General features: G+C 42.8%; 2 protein-coding genes across 4 annotated transcripts; one reads left to right on the top strand and one right to left on the bottom strand.

The window, feature by feature from the left end:
- Positions 1-1,361: 1,361 nt before the first annotated feature.
- Positions 1,362-2,846, top strand: mettl21a (methyltransferase 21A, HSPA lysine). Its single transcript, XM_072447244.1, has 3 exons — positions 1,362-1,583; positions 1,657-1,768; positions 2,407-2,846. The coding sequence occupies exons 1-3, from the start codon at positions 1,437-1,439 to the stop codon at positions 2,802-2,804; spliced, it is 657 nt and encodes a 218-aa protein (XP_072303345.1). The 5' UTR covers positions 1,362-1,436; the 3' UTR covers positions 2,805-2,846.
- LOC140361504 (cyclic AMP-responsive element-binding protein 1-like) lies at positions 2,833-11,930 on the bottom strand. 3 transcript variants are annotated; one of them, XM_072447220.1, is made up of 8 exons: positions 11,743-11,930; positions 10,411-10,501; positions 9,564-9,710; positions 6,819-6,919; positions 6,588-6,727; positions 5,410-5,586; positions 5,177-5,327; positions 2,833-4,056 (listed from the first exon to the last, which is right to left on the bottom strand). In XM_072447220.1, exons 2-8 carry the CDS (start codon positions 10,486-10,488, stop codon positions 3,912-3,914), a joined length of 939 nt encoding a protein of 312 aa, XP_072303321.1. In that variant the 5' UTR covers positions 10,489-10,501; positions 11,743-11,930; the 3' UTR covers positions 2,833-3,911. The 3 variants fall into 3 exon arrangements, with proteins under 3 accessions (XP_072303321.1, XP_072303329.1, XP_072303335.1); XM_072447228.1 differs by having other exon boundaries at positions 11,564-11,745; XM_072447234.1 differs by lacking the exon at positions 10,411-10,501 and having other exon boundaries at positions 11,743-11,917.
- Positions 11,931-16,394: the final 4,464 nt, after the last annotated feature.

Here is a 16,394-nt window from a genome sequence, read left to right as displayed (position 1 = left end):
GGACCGTACATTGGCTAAAGGATTTAGATTAAACTAAGTCTTAAACCTAACAAGGTCAAAACTAAACAAGACTACAATTTAATGTAAATTAAATAGTGTTGTCACAATACTAAAATGTCAAGCTCGATTTCACTAATAAGGAATAGGCTTGATACCGATTTCAATACCACAATAATACCAAGGCTTCTATTTTGTAATATTAAATACAAACTAAAAGCACTTTCTTTATGCTGGATATAACTAGATAAAGTTCAAGATCATCGCTCAAATCAGTAAGTTTTAGTATTATTAGTAACCAATTTCCGATACTTTCGACACTACTAAATGGTCCTCAGCACTCAAAATAGTCTAAATATCCTCGTTTAAATCATAAAAAAATAACATTTCAGGATACAAATCAGTCATTCATGCCTCTGATATGAAAAGTCCAACGTTATAACAACATTTCTTGCACCTTGAACGGCATCTGAGATCTTAAGGGCGTGTGCTTAGCTCTGGCGCACTTCTACGCATAGTGATATTACAAAATAATGTCGGAATACGATTTGTCCAGTTGCCAATGTCTAATGATTCATTTAAAAACCAGATAGAGAAAAAGAGCTTTTCTATCTTCCTCCATGGCTAGCTGCTAACGCTAGCCTCGGCTGCTCAGTCCATTCTCGGCTCCTTCAGCGGCGCGAAATCAGTCCCGTTCGAAATGGCAAGACTTTAAAATCTTCTTTAAAAGGAAAAATGGCTCTACGGAAGTAAAGTGGTGGATGAGTAGTTTTAGAGGGGTTTGGGAGAAATGTTGGACGTTAGCTCTCATCCCGTCGCATTTCCAGCATTGTCGACACGTCTGGTTGTCAAAAAGCTGATGAAAAGGATTGTAGTTTTTCCAGCAACTTCCGCTTTGTGTATTTAACAATTAAACTGTACATTTCCCTGGAAAAAAAGTTAATGGACAACCTAGCAAGAGAACAGTTTAAAGATACGGGTTATATATATGGTATTAATACCTAGAAGTCGCCATTATACGTGAACTATGAGTACATTTTATTTGGTTTAATGGAAAGGCGGAAGTTACATTCAATATTGTGGTTTCGAGTTTGACAAAGATATGTTGCGTCATTGACGGACCACGCCCATTCATTAAATCCCGCGATTTTATTGGTCACTTGAATTTTGTATTTATTTGTCCACAAACAAAATATATTTTGGATACATATTTTATTCTTATGTAGAGATTGTAATATAACGTTAAATAGTCAAATATAACACGAAATCAGCTTTAGGAAGACTATAAACAAAAATAAAAAGTTATTTCTCCACCGCAAGTCACCAGGCGGTGGCAGCAACGCGTCGTGAACTGTCTACGCGGGAGGAAGTGGTCTCGTACGGCGCATGGATCGTTCAGAATTTACACATTTTTAGTTTGTTTATTCTCTTTTTACAGGATGGCTCTTGTTCCGTACGTGGAGAACTCTTTACCTATCCTTTCTAAATTCTACAACGCATCAGCACAGTTTCGATTCTGCAACCATGAAATAAACATTGCTCAAGACTGGAAGAAGCTTGGAGTGGCTGCAGTCGTATGGGATGCTGTAAGTAGCCATCGGTATTGACGCAAACAAATACATAAATAAACAAACTGGTTTCTTACATTTTTTTTTCTAGGCAGTTGTGATGTGCATGTATCTAGAACTTGGACGTGTGGAGTTAAAAGGGAAAACTGCCATTGAGCTGGGAGCTGGCACTGGTTTGGTGGGAATTGTAGCAGCTTTATTAGGTGAGTATTGGAACATGTCAATATTGAAAGGCTAATTAACGTGGAAAACCTGTATTTTGTCATTGTAGAATAGGAGCACGTAATTCACTTGCCTTCTGGGGGCATTTTATCATTATTTAAAGGCTCACTGGACTGTACAGACTGACAAAAAACCTTTATTAACAAAGCCAGTGCCATTATCTAAATGCCAACAAAGATTAAACTATTTAAACAGATGTTCATCACAATTAATTTTGTTGTCATTGTAAATATACTAAACCTAGACGTTTCAGTTACGTTTGAATGATCTAACTGTATTTTCATAGATGATGCAGTTCGATAGCCATGAAGGATTGGAAGTGTATGGATCCCAGGCAGTCACCAGATTTTTAACCTGTAGTTGGTTAAATATGCATTAAAAAAATCAATGTACAAAAGAAATAAGTTGGTAAAAATAATTGCTGACTTCTAAAATTATTTAGCTTCAGCCTTATTTAATATGTATAATTTAATTACAAATACAGTTAAGTGCTTCAATGTCCTAAATAACAGTAAAAGTAAAATATTGAAAAACACACTGTACTTTATAATTGAGTCATTACAGTTCTATCTTGCTTAATCTCAGTCAGTATTTGATTGAAATATTTTTTCTGTTCCAGGTGCTAAAGTGACCATCACAGACAGACAACCTGCGCTCGACTCACTTTCCACAAATGTAAAGTCCAATTTACCTCCAGGCATTTCAGAGTTAGCCACTGTTTCTGAGCTTTCATGGGGTGAGAATCTGGACCGTTTTCCTGCCGGAGGATTTGACATCGTCTTGGGGGCCGACATAGTGTATTTGGAAAACACTTTCATCCCTTTGCTCAAGACGATGCAGCACTTGTGTTCAGATACTACTACGGTCCTACTTTCCTGCAAGATCCGTTATGAACGAGACAATACATTTTTAAATATTCTAAAGGAACATTTTTCAGTTGAAGAGGTTTACTATGATGAAGCAAGAGACATTCATATTTTCAAAGCATCCAAGCTGCCAAAAAAGGTGGATTTGTGAAGATTTCTTTTTGGAATGAAATAAACAATTACCCGAAACACATTTATTAACAGCTGCCAGAAATGTAATAATGTATGAGCGAACAGTAATGTACGGTTTTATACAACATACAAATTAATGAAAAGCGACGTAAAAAGCAATATACAATCCCTAAATAATACAATATGGCAATCTGTTTATGATTTGGTCATAATTTTACATTATGAGACTACAATTTCATATATGGATTCTTTGAGTTTTATAAAATTGGCAGTTTTTTGCCATCGATGTGAAATGCAGGATTGTATATGCAAGAAAAGTGCAGATGTTATCAGAGAGCCAACTATACATTTATGATATGGGTTTTGTAATAGTTTGCAATTACTTCCCCAAGTTTTCAAAGCATGGCTCATTGCATCTGGTTTTCAGATTTAAAAACATCTGCAATAAAAAAGTGTGCCAAGTAAATCAGAAATTTCTTATACATGTATCTTTCCTTTTCAAATCCTATATAGAACTTCTCAATAGAAAACTGTACATCAACTATTTTACAAATCTTAAAATGTTTTTTTAAAAACCAAATGCAATGGGCCTTGCAGATTACAGTTGGGAAACAATAGATTTTTTAAACATTAACCATTACAAAGCTCTCCATTGGTAAAGCCGTGTTGACATCAAAAGCATCTTACGTTTCACAAGTTTGTTCAAGGCAATTTAAGTAAAAAATAACATTGACGGTGTGACGTAAGCACTCTAAAAGTAACACAGCTTAGAGATAAAATGTCCAGTCTACTGCTGAAGCGTTAGTAACAATACAGAATGGGGCCATCTTGAGAAATGTCATTTTTGATGGTGAATATGCAGTTTTCCCATCGCTGGTGATGTGACGTCGTTCCAGGCAGCAGTAACTGTCATCCCTTTGGTGCAAGAAGGATCCTCAGTGTATTAGACCTCCACTCTTCTTCGAGGCATTATGTCACCCTTTTAGGGAGAATAAATGAGAACAGGTTTTCCAAATCATGGTGTGAAGGACTTTGAGCAGTTTTTAAAAAATAAAGTAGAAAAGTGGGAGGGGCACTGTACAGGGGTGGGGCCAGGCACCAGCAAAGCCTTCTGCAGGCGCTCGCTCTACTCCGATTTGTGACAGTACAAGTCTTTGAGCGCTTTCAGTTCCTCGATGAGGGTTTTGTTCTGGTTCTCCAGCACGGCCACGCGGTTTTCCAGGCATTTCACATATTCCTTTTTCTTCCTGCGACATTCTCGGGCAGCCTCCCTGTGCGGCACAGAAAACTGTATTACACCGGGTTTTGGAAAGCATAACAAGCAACAACAAAATTATATGAATTTTAGTTTATTATATGTTAATAACAGGGTTAGCAGCTTTTATACAAGGTATTTTTGTTTGCAGAGGAATTAACGTTAGTTGATCAAATTATTTCTTAACAATTACCAATTGTGACCATTCAATTTGCAATTTGAATTGATAGCCTTAAATCTTGAAGCCCAAACATGCATCTCACTTTTGTATACCTCAAAACTAATCTAAAAGACAAACCGGAAGAAGGAAGACAGAATCCCAGGATCATAACACCTAGGGCTGGGTAAAAAAAATCCATTTAATCGATGCAATTAAAATTTTGCAATATCGATTCATACAGCATGAGATTGATTTTTCCCCATGAAGTCTTGTGCGTGACGCAGCAGTGGCGCGTTTACGTTCGCTTGTCAAGCGTGCAAGACGCAGGTAAAACTCGGCTCAGCGAGCCGTCCCAAGTCTGACGCCTGGAACCATTTCGAATTTAAAACAAAGAGCCGGATAAAACTAAAGTGGATGGAAAATCTGCGAAGCGGAGGTCAGTTATTGTGGAAATACTACAAACCTCAGAAACCACTTGACCAGGTATCACACTACGCTAACGTTAGCTTCCGACAACAAGCCGTCCGGCAAAACAAAATGAAACTGAGGGAATCACTAACATTACCAGCCGATTCTCCGCTGGCCATAAAGATAACAGAAGCCGTCGCAACTTTTGCCTGCAAAGATTTACGCACCTGATGAGCCACACCGCTAATAATATGGCCGTGGCTGCAGAGCCGCGGCGCGGTCAAATGGCCCAGCAGTTTCAGGAACCGCGGCACTGCCATATAGCCTCATGGCTAACCCTAACCTTAACCCTAACCTTAACCTTAACCCTAACCTTAACTCAACGCGGTCTAAAACGGCGTGGTCAAATAGCGTAGCAGTTTCAGGAGCCGCAGCACAAAATAACATGGCAGTTTCGGCCGCGCGCCGCGGCTCTGTATCGATTCAGGACATTATGAATTGAAATCGAATCGATTTAGGAAATTGGCCATGATACCCAGCCCTAATAACACCTCTAGCCTGCACATACCGGTTCTTCATAAGGCGGACCTCCCTTTTGCGCGTGACCTCCTCGGTGCCGCTTCCTCCCATAGCAGGGGAGGCTGCCATCACCACCCCGGGAGTGATGGTGTTGGTGGGAGCGGTGCGGATCTGGTATGCTTGGACGTCTCCGGAGGCCGCTGCACCCCAAAACCAAAACCAGACAAACCATTCAGTATCATGTCAATAAATATGCCACTGGTTCAACTCTGTCACACTGACCTTGTACGACTACTTGGTTGCTGGGCACAAGGATCTGCTGGCCGTCGCTGGTCTGGGCGTACTGCAGGATCGTGGCGCCCTGCTGTCCCCCAGTGTTCATGGTTAGAGTCTGGATGCCCTGCACCCCATCTGTGCCATTATTGGCCAGCTGGATGGCACCGCCCTGGGTAATGGCAACTGGAGGGGCACAAGACACATGTTACACACTGCAGGGGGCCAGGTGACGCTCTATAGTCCTGTAGGGTTCATTTGAGATGAGGCAGAGTAAAACAGTTAGTACTACATAAATAATATTAGTATTGTTTTAAACTACTCTAACACCAAAACCTGTAGTGCTAATTAAAAACTCACATAAATCTGACAAAAGCTAACCCTTCTTGAATAGTTCAATACTATTTACTGTTTTACTACTAAAGCAGTGCATGTTAATATTTAAGAAACTAGCAGTATGTGTCAAAATACCAGGGTCCTCAACTTCACAGGATGTATTTGTTAGCAAAGGTGATGAAAGATTGGCATTATAAAAGACTGTAGCCTTCCTCTACAAACAATCATAACAGTTGTACACATGGGCACAAAAATGGAAAAATGGCCCATTATTACATATTTTAGTACAACAGAGGTCACCGCTTGGTTCCAGAAGTAAATGTTCCATTCCTTTTACCAATAGGGGTTCCAGAAATAATCTTAACACACTCCCTGCCAGCCCAGTTTGCACAAGACATCCCCAAAAAAGGTGTCTTTTTGTCATCTTTGAACATACATCAGCATTACAGACAACGCACAGACTAAATGCAACTTCTGGTTTTGTCTCAGTTTACAGGTGAAGAGTAAAAGCAAAAATGAAATCTTTTATTTAAATTCACAATATTGAAGATAATCACCTCACTAATGTATATACAACATTTGAATGAATGAAAAGCATGTACATATAAATTGCATATGAATTCTGTAAAATAAGTGAGTTAGTGTGTCACATGTGGCACTGTGCTCACAGCTGATTGGTCCCTATTGCTTTTCCGAACTCTAAATTAAACTTTTGAGTGAAACTCATAAGTTTGCTCCAACTAAACCCGATCTAGGCCAAACAAACTAAACCGGCTTCTAGCAGCAGGCGTAAGACATGTGTGGTTTGTTAAGTGATACATATCGTTTGTAACTGAAGTTGTTAAACGTACTGTACTGTCCGCTGCTGGTCTGATAGATGGGGGTTGGCATGGTGACTGTGGTGATGGCCGGCGCAGTGTCGTCTTCTGACTTTTCCTCTTCAATGCGAGCCACTGCTGGAGCATCTGATGACAGGTCGTTCAGAATTTTTCTGTAGATTAAAAAGAAAAATTGTTAGAACAAAAACATAAATAAGCAGAGTACTTCTAGAATTAATATGAACATTTAAATGTTTGTCTGACCTGTATGAAGGGCGCCTCGAAAGAATCTCTCGTCGTTTTTGAGAATCTGTTATGCTGTCGACGGACTCCTGCGAATCCTCACTTTCACCAACTGTTGAAATCTGAAAAAAGATCAACAATTCATTCTGATTAAGTGTCGTCATGTTTTTATATGCGAGATGCCCTTCCTGTGTTACCTCATTATTATGGCCCAACTTTATGCACATCATTATTACACTTCATTTAGGGGCCGTTTGAATGTTACACACTGCCACTGGAGTAGGCAATATTGGTAATGCCAGACAAGGGCTGCAACGATTACTCGAGCAAATAGTGTAATTCGATTATTATTTTGTTGCTTCGAAGATTTGTTCAATTTACATGTTAAATTAAAACATGAATCTGTGGCACAGAATAACTTGTAGCTCGTTCCGCACAGACCTGCAGCAGCTAAAGCACAACAGAGAGAGGCGTGTTTTAAACTCACGAGTGCGACTGGGAAGTAGTTTTATTGTGTGAAAGAGCTCGGTGTTTTGTGTTGTAACTCTGCAGACATTTTGCAGCTTTAGCTCCGTGTACTGTTCACTTTAGCTTCTGTGTCTTCGCCACGTCATCACAGACTTTCTGTTTCATACTTGCATCCTCCAAACTGCTTCCCAGTCACACTCGTAAGTTTAAAATCCTCCGCTCTCTCTTGTGCTTTGAAACAGCCAATACATCAACAGAAACAGCACGGAGGACCGCGATTATGAAACAAAGACGGGGCAAAGACACAGAGGCCAAAGTGAACAGCGCACGGAGCTAATTATGTAAAATGGCAAAATGCAGAGTTACTGCTCAACACCAGGATCACTGGTCTCACTCAACAAAGATTTACTAACAAGTTTCTTATTTTAAATGAGACATATATGTAAATGAATTCATAGTAACTGTAACTGTTGGTGACTTTAAGCCGCAACTTATTCCCCACACTGAACCCTGCGGTCATTACAACGATGAGTCTAATTTACAGGATTTTACTGGCTAACGGCCACCGGGGGGCACTCTAGCAAGAGTTTCACAAACTGTAGAAGTAGTCAGGGGACACGTAAAGTTTTCTATAGGTTAAGCTTCAAAATGCTGTGTGTTTTATAACAATCAGACTTATATACAGAGAAATTAGTCTAATGAGGAAGTGAATCTGCCATTCAGAACCTGCTGCAGTGAAATGAAACTTTTCTTGCACAAGCTCAGGAGCAGATGAACCAGATGTGAAGACACAAGTAAATCAGTTCACACTGAGTGATCAAGGACAGAGGGGACAGCTGCGTTTTGTTTGTTAAACTTCAAATCATTGTTTTACTGAGAAATTAATTGAAAAAAGGCACATCCCTACCATTAGTGTATGTGTAAATATCTCATATTATAACTGGGCACATGCGGTTTATTGACAAGTTCTATTTTCTTAGTAAATTTTGTGCGCGCTGCTTTTATTCAGTAGCGTTGTAGAGCCTGAAAGGTACGGTAGTCCTTTATATACGAACAGAACAGTTTGGTCTGGTGAAGTGAAATGTTGCCATTTTGGGGACATACTTATGTGAAATTAACAATGTGTTATTTTAAGCAGAAACTCTTTGTTTATTACTATAAACTACCGTATACGGTTTATTTAAAAATGATATGTTTATCTATAGTTTACAAATGTACCAAAAATTAAACCATTACTCAATCGAAGAAAATAATTGATAGACTACGCAATTACTAAAATAACCGATAGCTGCAGCCCAATGCCAGACACATCAAAAGGGCTTAAGTTTGAACCATTAACCCCATTAATAATAGGTAAATGCTGAAATGCAGTTTAAACTTAAAAAAAAAAAAGAAGAAAAGGTTTTATAAAGGCCCCTCATTTGGACACTACCCCTTGTTCTGGCCCAAGATCGACGCTGTCTGCATCAGCCAATCAGGTCTGTGGCTCCCCCAGATCACTGGGCTGAGGCCTCATTCATTGTCATTATTCAACTTGTAAAAATTATGACAGATGAACAGGTGAGCAAACATTTACATTTTTTCCCCTCGTCTCCTAACTACTTAGGGTTAGGGTTTAGGTTAACCCAGACCCAAGAGAGAAAATTATTCCAATAGCTGTAACAGCGGGACCAATCTCGGACGCCGCCATCTTGGATTTAGTAACCTCTGTCCCGATTCCCTATATGATCTAGTGCTAACCCAGGTATCAGGGCTCAGAGAGAGCCAGACGGAGGAAGAGGTTGCATAAAGTTCGCTCTAGTACTTTTTTTGGATCGTTCTTTCCACTGTTCAGTGTTCTGTGCGTGTTTGATCAAGTAGATGTGTTGTTGAAGTTTGCTTTGTGCCTACCTTTATTCGTCATTACAGGCTATAGTCCTACGTGTGGGTTTTATAAGTAAGGATGTAGAGTGTTATTATGCTATGTATCAGAGCTGTGTATTGAACCTAACGTCCTGGGAGAGCAATGGTGCACTCTCTTAAAGGGGCAGTGTGATGGTAACCGAGTGCAACCTCCCAGGGTTACCATAGCAACCTGAGCCATGCCATTCATGTGGGTCACCGTTTCCACATATCTTTTAGTTCCTATGGTGTTTGATGTATACATTTATATTGATATGGTAGGTTAGGTTGTAGACAGCAGCTCTAGTGTTTCTTTTACTCAAATACAGAGCAAATAGAGCAGTGATACACTTCAGCAATACAAGAAACATGAATGAGAGAAAAAGATTAATGTTTACAAGGGGATTTCTCCCTCACCTGGACAGTCTGTACTTGTGGACTCTGGATGACTGAGGGCTGAGCAGTTTGGATCACTCCATGCACTTGCACCGTCTGTCCGTTGGGTAACTGCACGAGGGTCACTGTGGGGCCGCTGGAGGAAACCTGAGCCGCTGCAATAGACGCCTTCATCACAACACAACCACAAGTTACACACACATGGTAATGTAGCCGTTTTGAAGAAATATGGAATCCAGATACAGTCAGCAGCAAAGCGTCATGGTAGAGGAGGAGTATTTTAAGCACAGCTAATACATGTTGAGTCACTACTAAATTTTAAAATGTTGATGTTGCGTTGCCACGTGCGCCGCCATCTTCATTCCGGTTGTATGATTTTGTATTGAGCAAACCATCTAGACAAATGGGTTTATCAATGGACTACAAAGCCGTATTCAACCAGTCCAGAGAAGCGGTTGACTTGTTGGTGCACATCAACATTTTATTTTACACAAATCAACCTACTTCGTATAATATTATTTATAATATTTTATTCTTCTCCTTGTGTTTCCATCTACATTTGTACAATATAATTCCTAAGGTGTGTGTTTGCTCTTGTAGTTGTTGAACAGTGGGTGAAAGAGGACCAGCTCTTCTACATTAAAATTAATAGACTGCTTCCCCCACAATCATTCCCCCCAGATGCAAACTGTATCCATGTTGACTATATAATTAAACCTGTTGTAATTAAAAGCTGCAGAAAGGTTTTAAAAATGTAACAAAACAAAAAAACAGGGTACCAGTGATATTTTTGCACGCAAGTACTTGAGGGACTTTTACAGGGACATTTCTGATGGACTACTAACAACTAGTTTGAAGAGACGTTTACCTGGGTCAGGGTAATTTGCTGGGCTTCGGACTCTGTAACAGCAGTTTCACCCTGCTGTGTTTCTGCACCAGCCTCCATGCTCAGTTACAATCTAAATATTAAAACAAAAAACATTAGCTGTGCATGCACAGAAATAGTGGTGGGACGTATCAAAAAGTATTAAAAAAAACTGTAATTTGGCAGTGGGCACCTTTACTACATTTCAGAACAGGTATCTGTACTTTCTACTGCACTGGATTTTTGGACTGACAAGTAAAAGTATTTATTGTTATAGTTTTAGACTTGCTGAAATTTTTTTTATGAGTTGTTTTAATGTTGGTTTATGATGACATCTAGCCTACATTTTAGAGTACGAGTCCCAGCTTTGAGCAAACAATGCTGTATTAAAGATCGGGATATAATCAGGGCAATTTTGAAGTACTTCTTCAACCACTGAAATAAATATACAGCCAACATGAAATCCACATTCAAGAGCTGAACCAGTGTTTTTTTTAGCAAACAAATGTGCAAACTGATGTTTCTGTAACGTTAGTTCACTTCACTGGAGGGCGTGGCACAGCCGGGATTTAGCATATAGTTCATAAAAAAAACTAACTAAATTACGTTAACAGACAGTAAACATCGCCCTAAACGCACATGTGTGTAAGTTTAACTTTCCTGCACATAAACGGACGGCTAAATGCAAAGTTCGTGAAAGGCTAGCGTGCGTTAGCTTTGGTTAGCACGAGGCTAAATTGAGCGTTTTCGCACGAGCTTTTCCAATGAGTCCCGTTAGCATGCTAGCGGGCTATGGGTCGTTTATCCAACTGCTAAGCCGTTAAAAAACATTTTATTTAGGATTTCGTGATTCAAAAACAACCAGGGAAAATAGTTTGTACCTACGCATTAATTGCATCTATTGCACTTTTAAATGCATAGTTGTTAACACCTAGAACAAGGTGGAACTATTATTGGAGGGAAATGTCTGCAAAGCATTGAAAGGCAGCTTTTTTTTTTTTTTACTATCATGGAACCCCACTTTCACTGAAGCCTGTATTATTAAAACGTTTATCAATTTAGAACAAGCGCCAAACTGTCAAACATATCATTTATATGACCTTGCCATAGTAATTAATGAAAAGAGAAACATATATCCCGCTCCCTGTATAAATACCTAAGTATGTTCAGAGTGAGCAGCCTTGCAAGAGACTGGCTCATTTTGTTAGCTCTGCAAGCCCGCCGCCATGATCTCTTTGTTGGCTTTGTGCGCGTACAGCACAAAATGCACGTCTCCGAACAGCCATCTAGCGCTGTCTGTTTAGGAGCAAACATCGGACGCGTATATCCTCTTACCAGCACACACTCGCTTCGTCACTCCCGGGTCCACGGAGCTCCACTTTTATTCAGACCGACACGTAAGAGACCGCGTCAGGCTACACCTCCGTCGCGTCACCGAGAACAACAACACGGAGAGGACGAGGCGGACGACGACAGCAGCAGCCCAGAAATCAGCTCTATCGACAGAGGCCGAGAGGAGCCGAGAGGAGCCGAGGGGGGGCGCACACAGGCGGAAAACACCGAGCAGTTCCGAGGATTGGCATGGCCTCTTCCGAAGAATGCCGAAGAAGGTTCTTAGGCCGTCCACGCGCCAAAACCTTCCTCGAAATGCTCCTACCCCAGGGGCCCAAAATGGAATATAATGTTTTCTTTTTTTAATATCTATAATCAGGGTTATTTCGTTTAGTAGTTTATTGTGTTTATCTGACCCAGTTTCCTTTAAAAAGATGTAGAGTCCTTTAATTTAAATGCATAAGATGATTGGACTACATGTGAATAGATTATAAAGTAGACCAAAAGGGCCACAATTCTGATAATTTATAAAATTATTATAATTAATCCAATTTAAATCGAACTACATATATTTTTCTTCATAAGGCCGCTCTCAGCAATTCACATGTAATTCCATTTCTGGCGCTGTGAGACAAGGCTAAAGGTAGAGTAAGAAATAACTGCATTTATTTTACCCCTTTGCGCCTTTTCACAATTTTTTTAACGATACATAACCTTTATTACTTTGTCCCACAAAACTGGGAATTCCATTGTCACACAAAGCACAGTTCCAGTAGACCACTGCAGTAGTAGAAACATTAAATTAAAAAAAGATAAATAACGTTAATAGATTTAAATATAACACTGCAGTAAAAGGAAAAAAATAAAACAAACTCGTATGTACAGTAAGTGGCTCTGCCCATGCTTGTGTATGGTGTATATGGACAGAATAAATAGCAGTGACGTCAAGAAGCATTGCACCAGAGATGATTCACATTATTTACAGTATTGCACATAATTAAAGGTGGATGACGCATGTACAGGACTAGCAGTTCATTGTACAGTCTGACCTGAAACCCTCCTTCACACAGCATCAGTTTGTCACCAAAGCTGTTTTCCAGAGCAGACAGGGTGTGCTGCAAGGGGCGACAGAGCAGACAGGGTGTCCTGCAGGGGGCGACAGAGCAGACAGGGTGTCCTGCAGGGGGCGATAGAGCAGACAGGGTGTCCTGCAGGGGGCGATAGAGCAGACAGGGTGTCCTGCAGGGGGCGATAGAGCAGACAGGGTGTCCTGCAAGGGGCGACAGAGCAGACAGGGTGTCCTGCAGGGGGCGACAGAGCAGACAGGGTGTCCTGCAGGGGGCGATAGAGCAGACAGGGTGTCCTGCAGGGGGCGATAGAGCAGACAGGGTGTCCTGCAGGGGGCGATAGAGCAGACAGGGTGTCCTGCAAGGGGCGATAGAGCAGACAATGTCCTGCAGGGGGCGATAAAGCAGACAGGGTGTCCTGCAGGGGGCGATTGAGCAGACAGGGTGTCCTGCAGGGGGCGATTGAGCAGACAGGGTGTCCTGCAGGGGGCGATAGAGCAGACAGGGTGTCCTGCAGGGGGCGATAGAGCAGACAGGGTGTCCTGCAGGGGGCGACAGAGCAGACAATGTCCTGCAGGGGGCGATAGAGCAGACAGGGTGTCCTGCAGGGGGCGATTGAGCAGACAGGGTGTCCTGCAGGGGGCGATTGAGCAGACAGGGTGTCCTGCAGGGGGCGATAGAGCAGACAGGGTCTCCTGCAGGGGGCGATAGAGCAGACAGGGTGTCCTGCAGGGGGCGACAGAGCAGACAATGTCCTGCAGGGGGCGATAGAGCAGACAGGGTGTCCTGCAGGGGGCGATTGAGCAGACAGGGTGTCCTGCAGGGGGCGATAGAGCAGACAGGGTGTCCTGCAGGGGGCGATAGAGCAGACAGAGTGTCCTGCAGGAGGCGATAGAGCAGACAGGGTGTCCTGCAGGGGGCGATAGAGCAGACAGGGTGTCCTGCAGGGGGCGATAGAGCAGACAGGGTGTCCTGCAGGAGGCGATAGAGCAGACAGGGTGTCCTGCAGGGGGCGATAGAGCAGACAGGGTGTCCTGCAGGGGGCGATAGAGCAGACAGGGTGTCCTGCAGGGGGCGATAGAGCAGACAGGGTGTCCTGCAGGGGGCGATAGAGCAGACAGGGTGTCCTGCAGGGGGCGATAGAGCAGACAGGGTGTCCTGCAAGGGGCGATAGAGCAGACAATGTCCTGCAGGGGGCGATAAAGCAGACAGGGTGTCCTGCAGGGGGCGATTGAGCAGACAGGGTGTCCTGCAGGGGGCGATTGAGCAGACAGGGTGTCCTGCAGGGGGCGATAGAGCAGACAGGGTGTCCTGCAGGGGGCGATAGAGCAGACAGGGTGTCCTGCAGGGGGCGACAGAGCAGACAATGTCCTGCAGGGGGCGATAGAGCAGACAGGGTGTCCTGCAGGGGGCGATTGAGCAGACAGGGTGTCCTGCAGGGGGCGATTGAGCAGACAGGGTGTCCTGCAGGGGGCGATAGAGCAGACAGGGTCTCCTGCAGGGGGCGATAGAGCAGACAGGGTGTCCTGCAGGGGGCGACAGAGCAGACAATGTCCTGCAGGGGGCGATAGAGCAGACAGGGTGTCCTGCAGGGGGCGATTGAGCAGACAGGGTGTCCTGCAGGGGGCGATAGAGCAGACAGGGTGTCCTGCAGGGGGCGATAGAGCAGACAGAGTGTCCTGCAGGAGGCGATAGAGCAGACAGGGTGTCCTGCAGGGGGCGATAGAGCAGACAGGGTGTCCTGCAGGGGGCGATAGAGCAGACAGGGTGTCCTGCAGGAGGCGATAGAGCAGACAGGGTGTCCTGCAGGGGGCGATAGAGCAGACAGGGTGTCCTGCAGGGGGCGATAGAGCAGACAGGGTGTCCTGCAGGGGGCGATAGAGCAGACAGAGTGTCCTGCAGGAGGCGATAGAGCAGACAGGGTGTCCTGCAGGGGGCGATAGAGCAGACAGGGTGTCCTGCAGGGGGCGATAGAGCAGACAGGGTGTCCTGCAGGAGGCGATAGAGCAGACAGGGTGTCCTGCAGGGGGCGATAGAGCAGACAGGGCAGACAGGGTGTCCTGCAGGGGGCGATAGAGCAGACAGGGTGTCCTGCAGGGGGCGATAGAGCAGACAGGGTGTCCTGCAGGAGGCGATAGAGCAGACAGGGTGTCCTGCAGGGGGCGATAGAGCAGACAGGGTGTCCTGCAGGCCGGTGAAGTGTCCTGGAGGGAGTGAAACTCATGGTCCAGAATAAATGTGAGTTCAAGACCCCTATATCTCCAACTTCCTGCACTATATATGTAATATAAAAACAGCCCACCACCCAGCCAATCCAAGACTATGTATTGGAAGTTTATTCATGTAAATATATTATTAATATTAATGATAATAATAAATAGATCTTTAGAGCTTGGTTTCAATGGTCTTATTCTTGCTTTTTTTCACTAGGTGGCAGCAGAGCACTTTGTTCCCATTCTCCTCATTACCACAGCTGGCCCTTCCTTCCACAATCCCATGTTATGTTTCTGTCTGATTTATGTGATTACTGACGTCTTCTCCCTGTTATGTTCCTAATGAGAACCCTGTAGACCTGCCTCTATGTCCTATATTTACAACCATAGTCATCCACATTGCATTTCGTGGCCATAAAACTTGCTCATTATCCTCTTCTCTTGTGGTCGGTAGTGTCTGGAGCAAAATTGGTTCCAAGCAGAAGGCAGCTGGTCGAAATCCTGCAAGGGGACAGTAAGGTTTTTTACCAATTTATGGCTATCATTTCAAAACACAAGGTCATTTTGGAGTCTTCTTATTGGACAGGCCATATTAATGGCATCACCGATTGGCTGATTGACGGCCTCGTGACATATTTAGGCCGGCTTGTGTCCTTCGAAATGACCATGCAAGGGGAAGGAGAAGTCTTAATTTTGACTAGAATGTGCAGTGGGTATGTGCACGTGTACTTGGATTGGTAGCAGAGTGCATTGAACAGACCCTCGGTGCTGGAGAGGGAGGGGCTTAGCAGTACAAGTGGAGTGACAGCGCGAAGGTCACAATGTGTCATACAAATGATTTAGTTCTGGTGGAAAGATATTTTAAACACATTTTCGGGGAAAAAAGGCAACACCACTGAAAATTATTGTGGATTTCAGCTTCCTGTTTTATGCTACATTTTGAACATTCACAAGATATAATGTTTAGTTTTAAATTGTGAATTGTTATGGCAACGGTCCTAGTAATTATGAAAAACCATGTGCAGCCTGCCACCGTGTCATGAGTTCGAACCCCGACTGCATGTCCTCCCTTCTCTCTCATCCTCTGTTCACAATGTACTTTCCTTTCCAGCTGTGAAAAAGAAAAACATGGATGCTGGTTTTCAGATGACATCGACATCCCATAGGCCAGTAATACATAGAAAATGAATGTAGTTTATATTCAGATTTTAGTTATAATATAGCAATATTTATATATATATATATATATATATATATATATATATATATATATATATATATATATATATATATATATTTCATGATATTTATATTTCATGGCACAGTTAAATGTCACCAATAGAGAAATCTGTCTCTTGCCATGACATGACATGTT

This window comes from Eucyclogobius newberryi, unplaced genomic scaffold (genome assembly GCF_026437365.1).
Source record: "Eucyclogobius newberryi isolate DKJ021-1_F unplaced genomic scaffold, fEucNew1.0.hap1 SCAF_1, whole genome shotgun sequence".
NCBI classification, from domain to species: Eukaryota; Metazoa; Chordata; class Actinopteri; order Gobiiformes; family Gobiidae; genus Eucyclogobius; species Eucyclogobius newberryi.
The sequence above is the reverse complement of the archived record's forward strand: the minus strand, read 5'-3'. Positions and strand labels throughout refer to the sequence as shown.

Excerpts from the sequence above, each read along its gene's own strand:
- mettl21a (XM_072447244.1), top strand. The coding sequence starts at position 1,437 with ATGGCTCTTGTTCCGTACGTGGAGAACTCTTTACCTATCCTTTCTAAA. Across the intron at positions 1,584-1,656 it reads CTGCAGTCGTATGGGATGCT|GCAGTTGTGATGTGCATGTA; the intron begins GTAAGTAGCCAT and ends TTTTTTTTCTAG. Across the intron at positions 1,769-2,406 it reads AATTGTAGCAGCTTTATTAG|GTGCTAAAGTGACCATCACA; the intron begins GTGAGTATTGGA and ends TTTCTGTTCCAG.
- LOC140361504 (XM_072447220.1), bottom strand. The coding sequence starts at position 10,488 with ATGGAGGCTGGTGCAGAAACACAGCAGGGTGAAACTGCTGTTACAGAG. Across the intron at positions 6,728-6,818 it reads TCGAGGCGCCCTTCATACAG|AAAAATTCTGAACGACCTGT; the intron begins GTCAGACAAACA and ends TTTAATCTACAG. Across the intron at positions 5,328-5,409 it reads CAACCAAGTAGTCGTACAAG|CGGCCTCCGGAGACGTCCAA; the intron begins GTCAGTGTGACA and ends TTTGGGGTGCAG.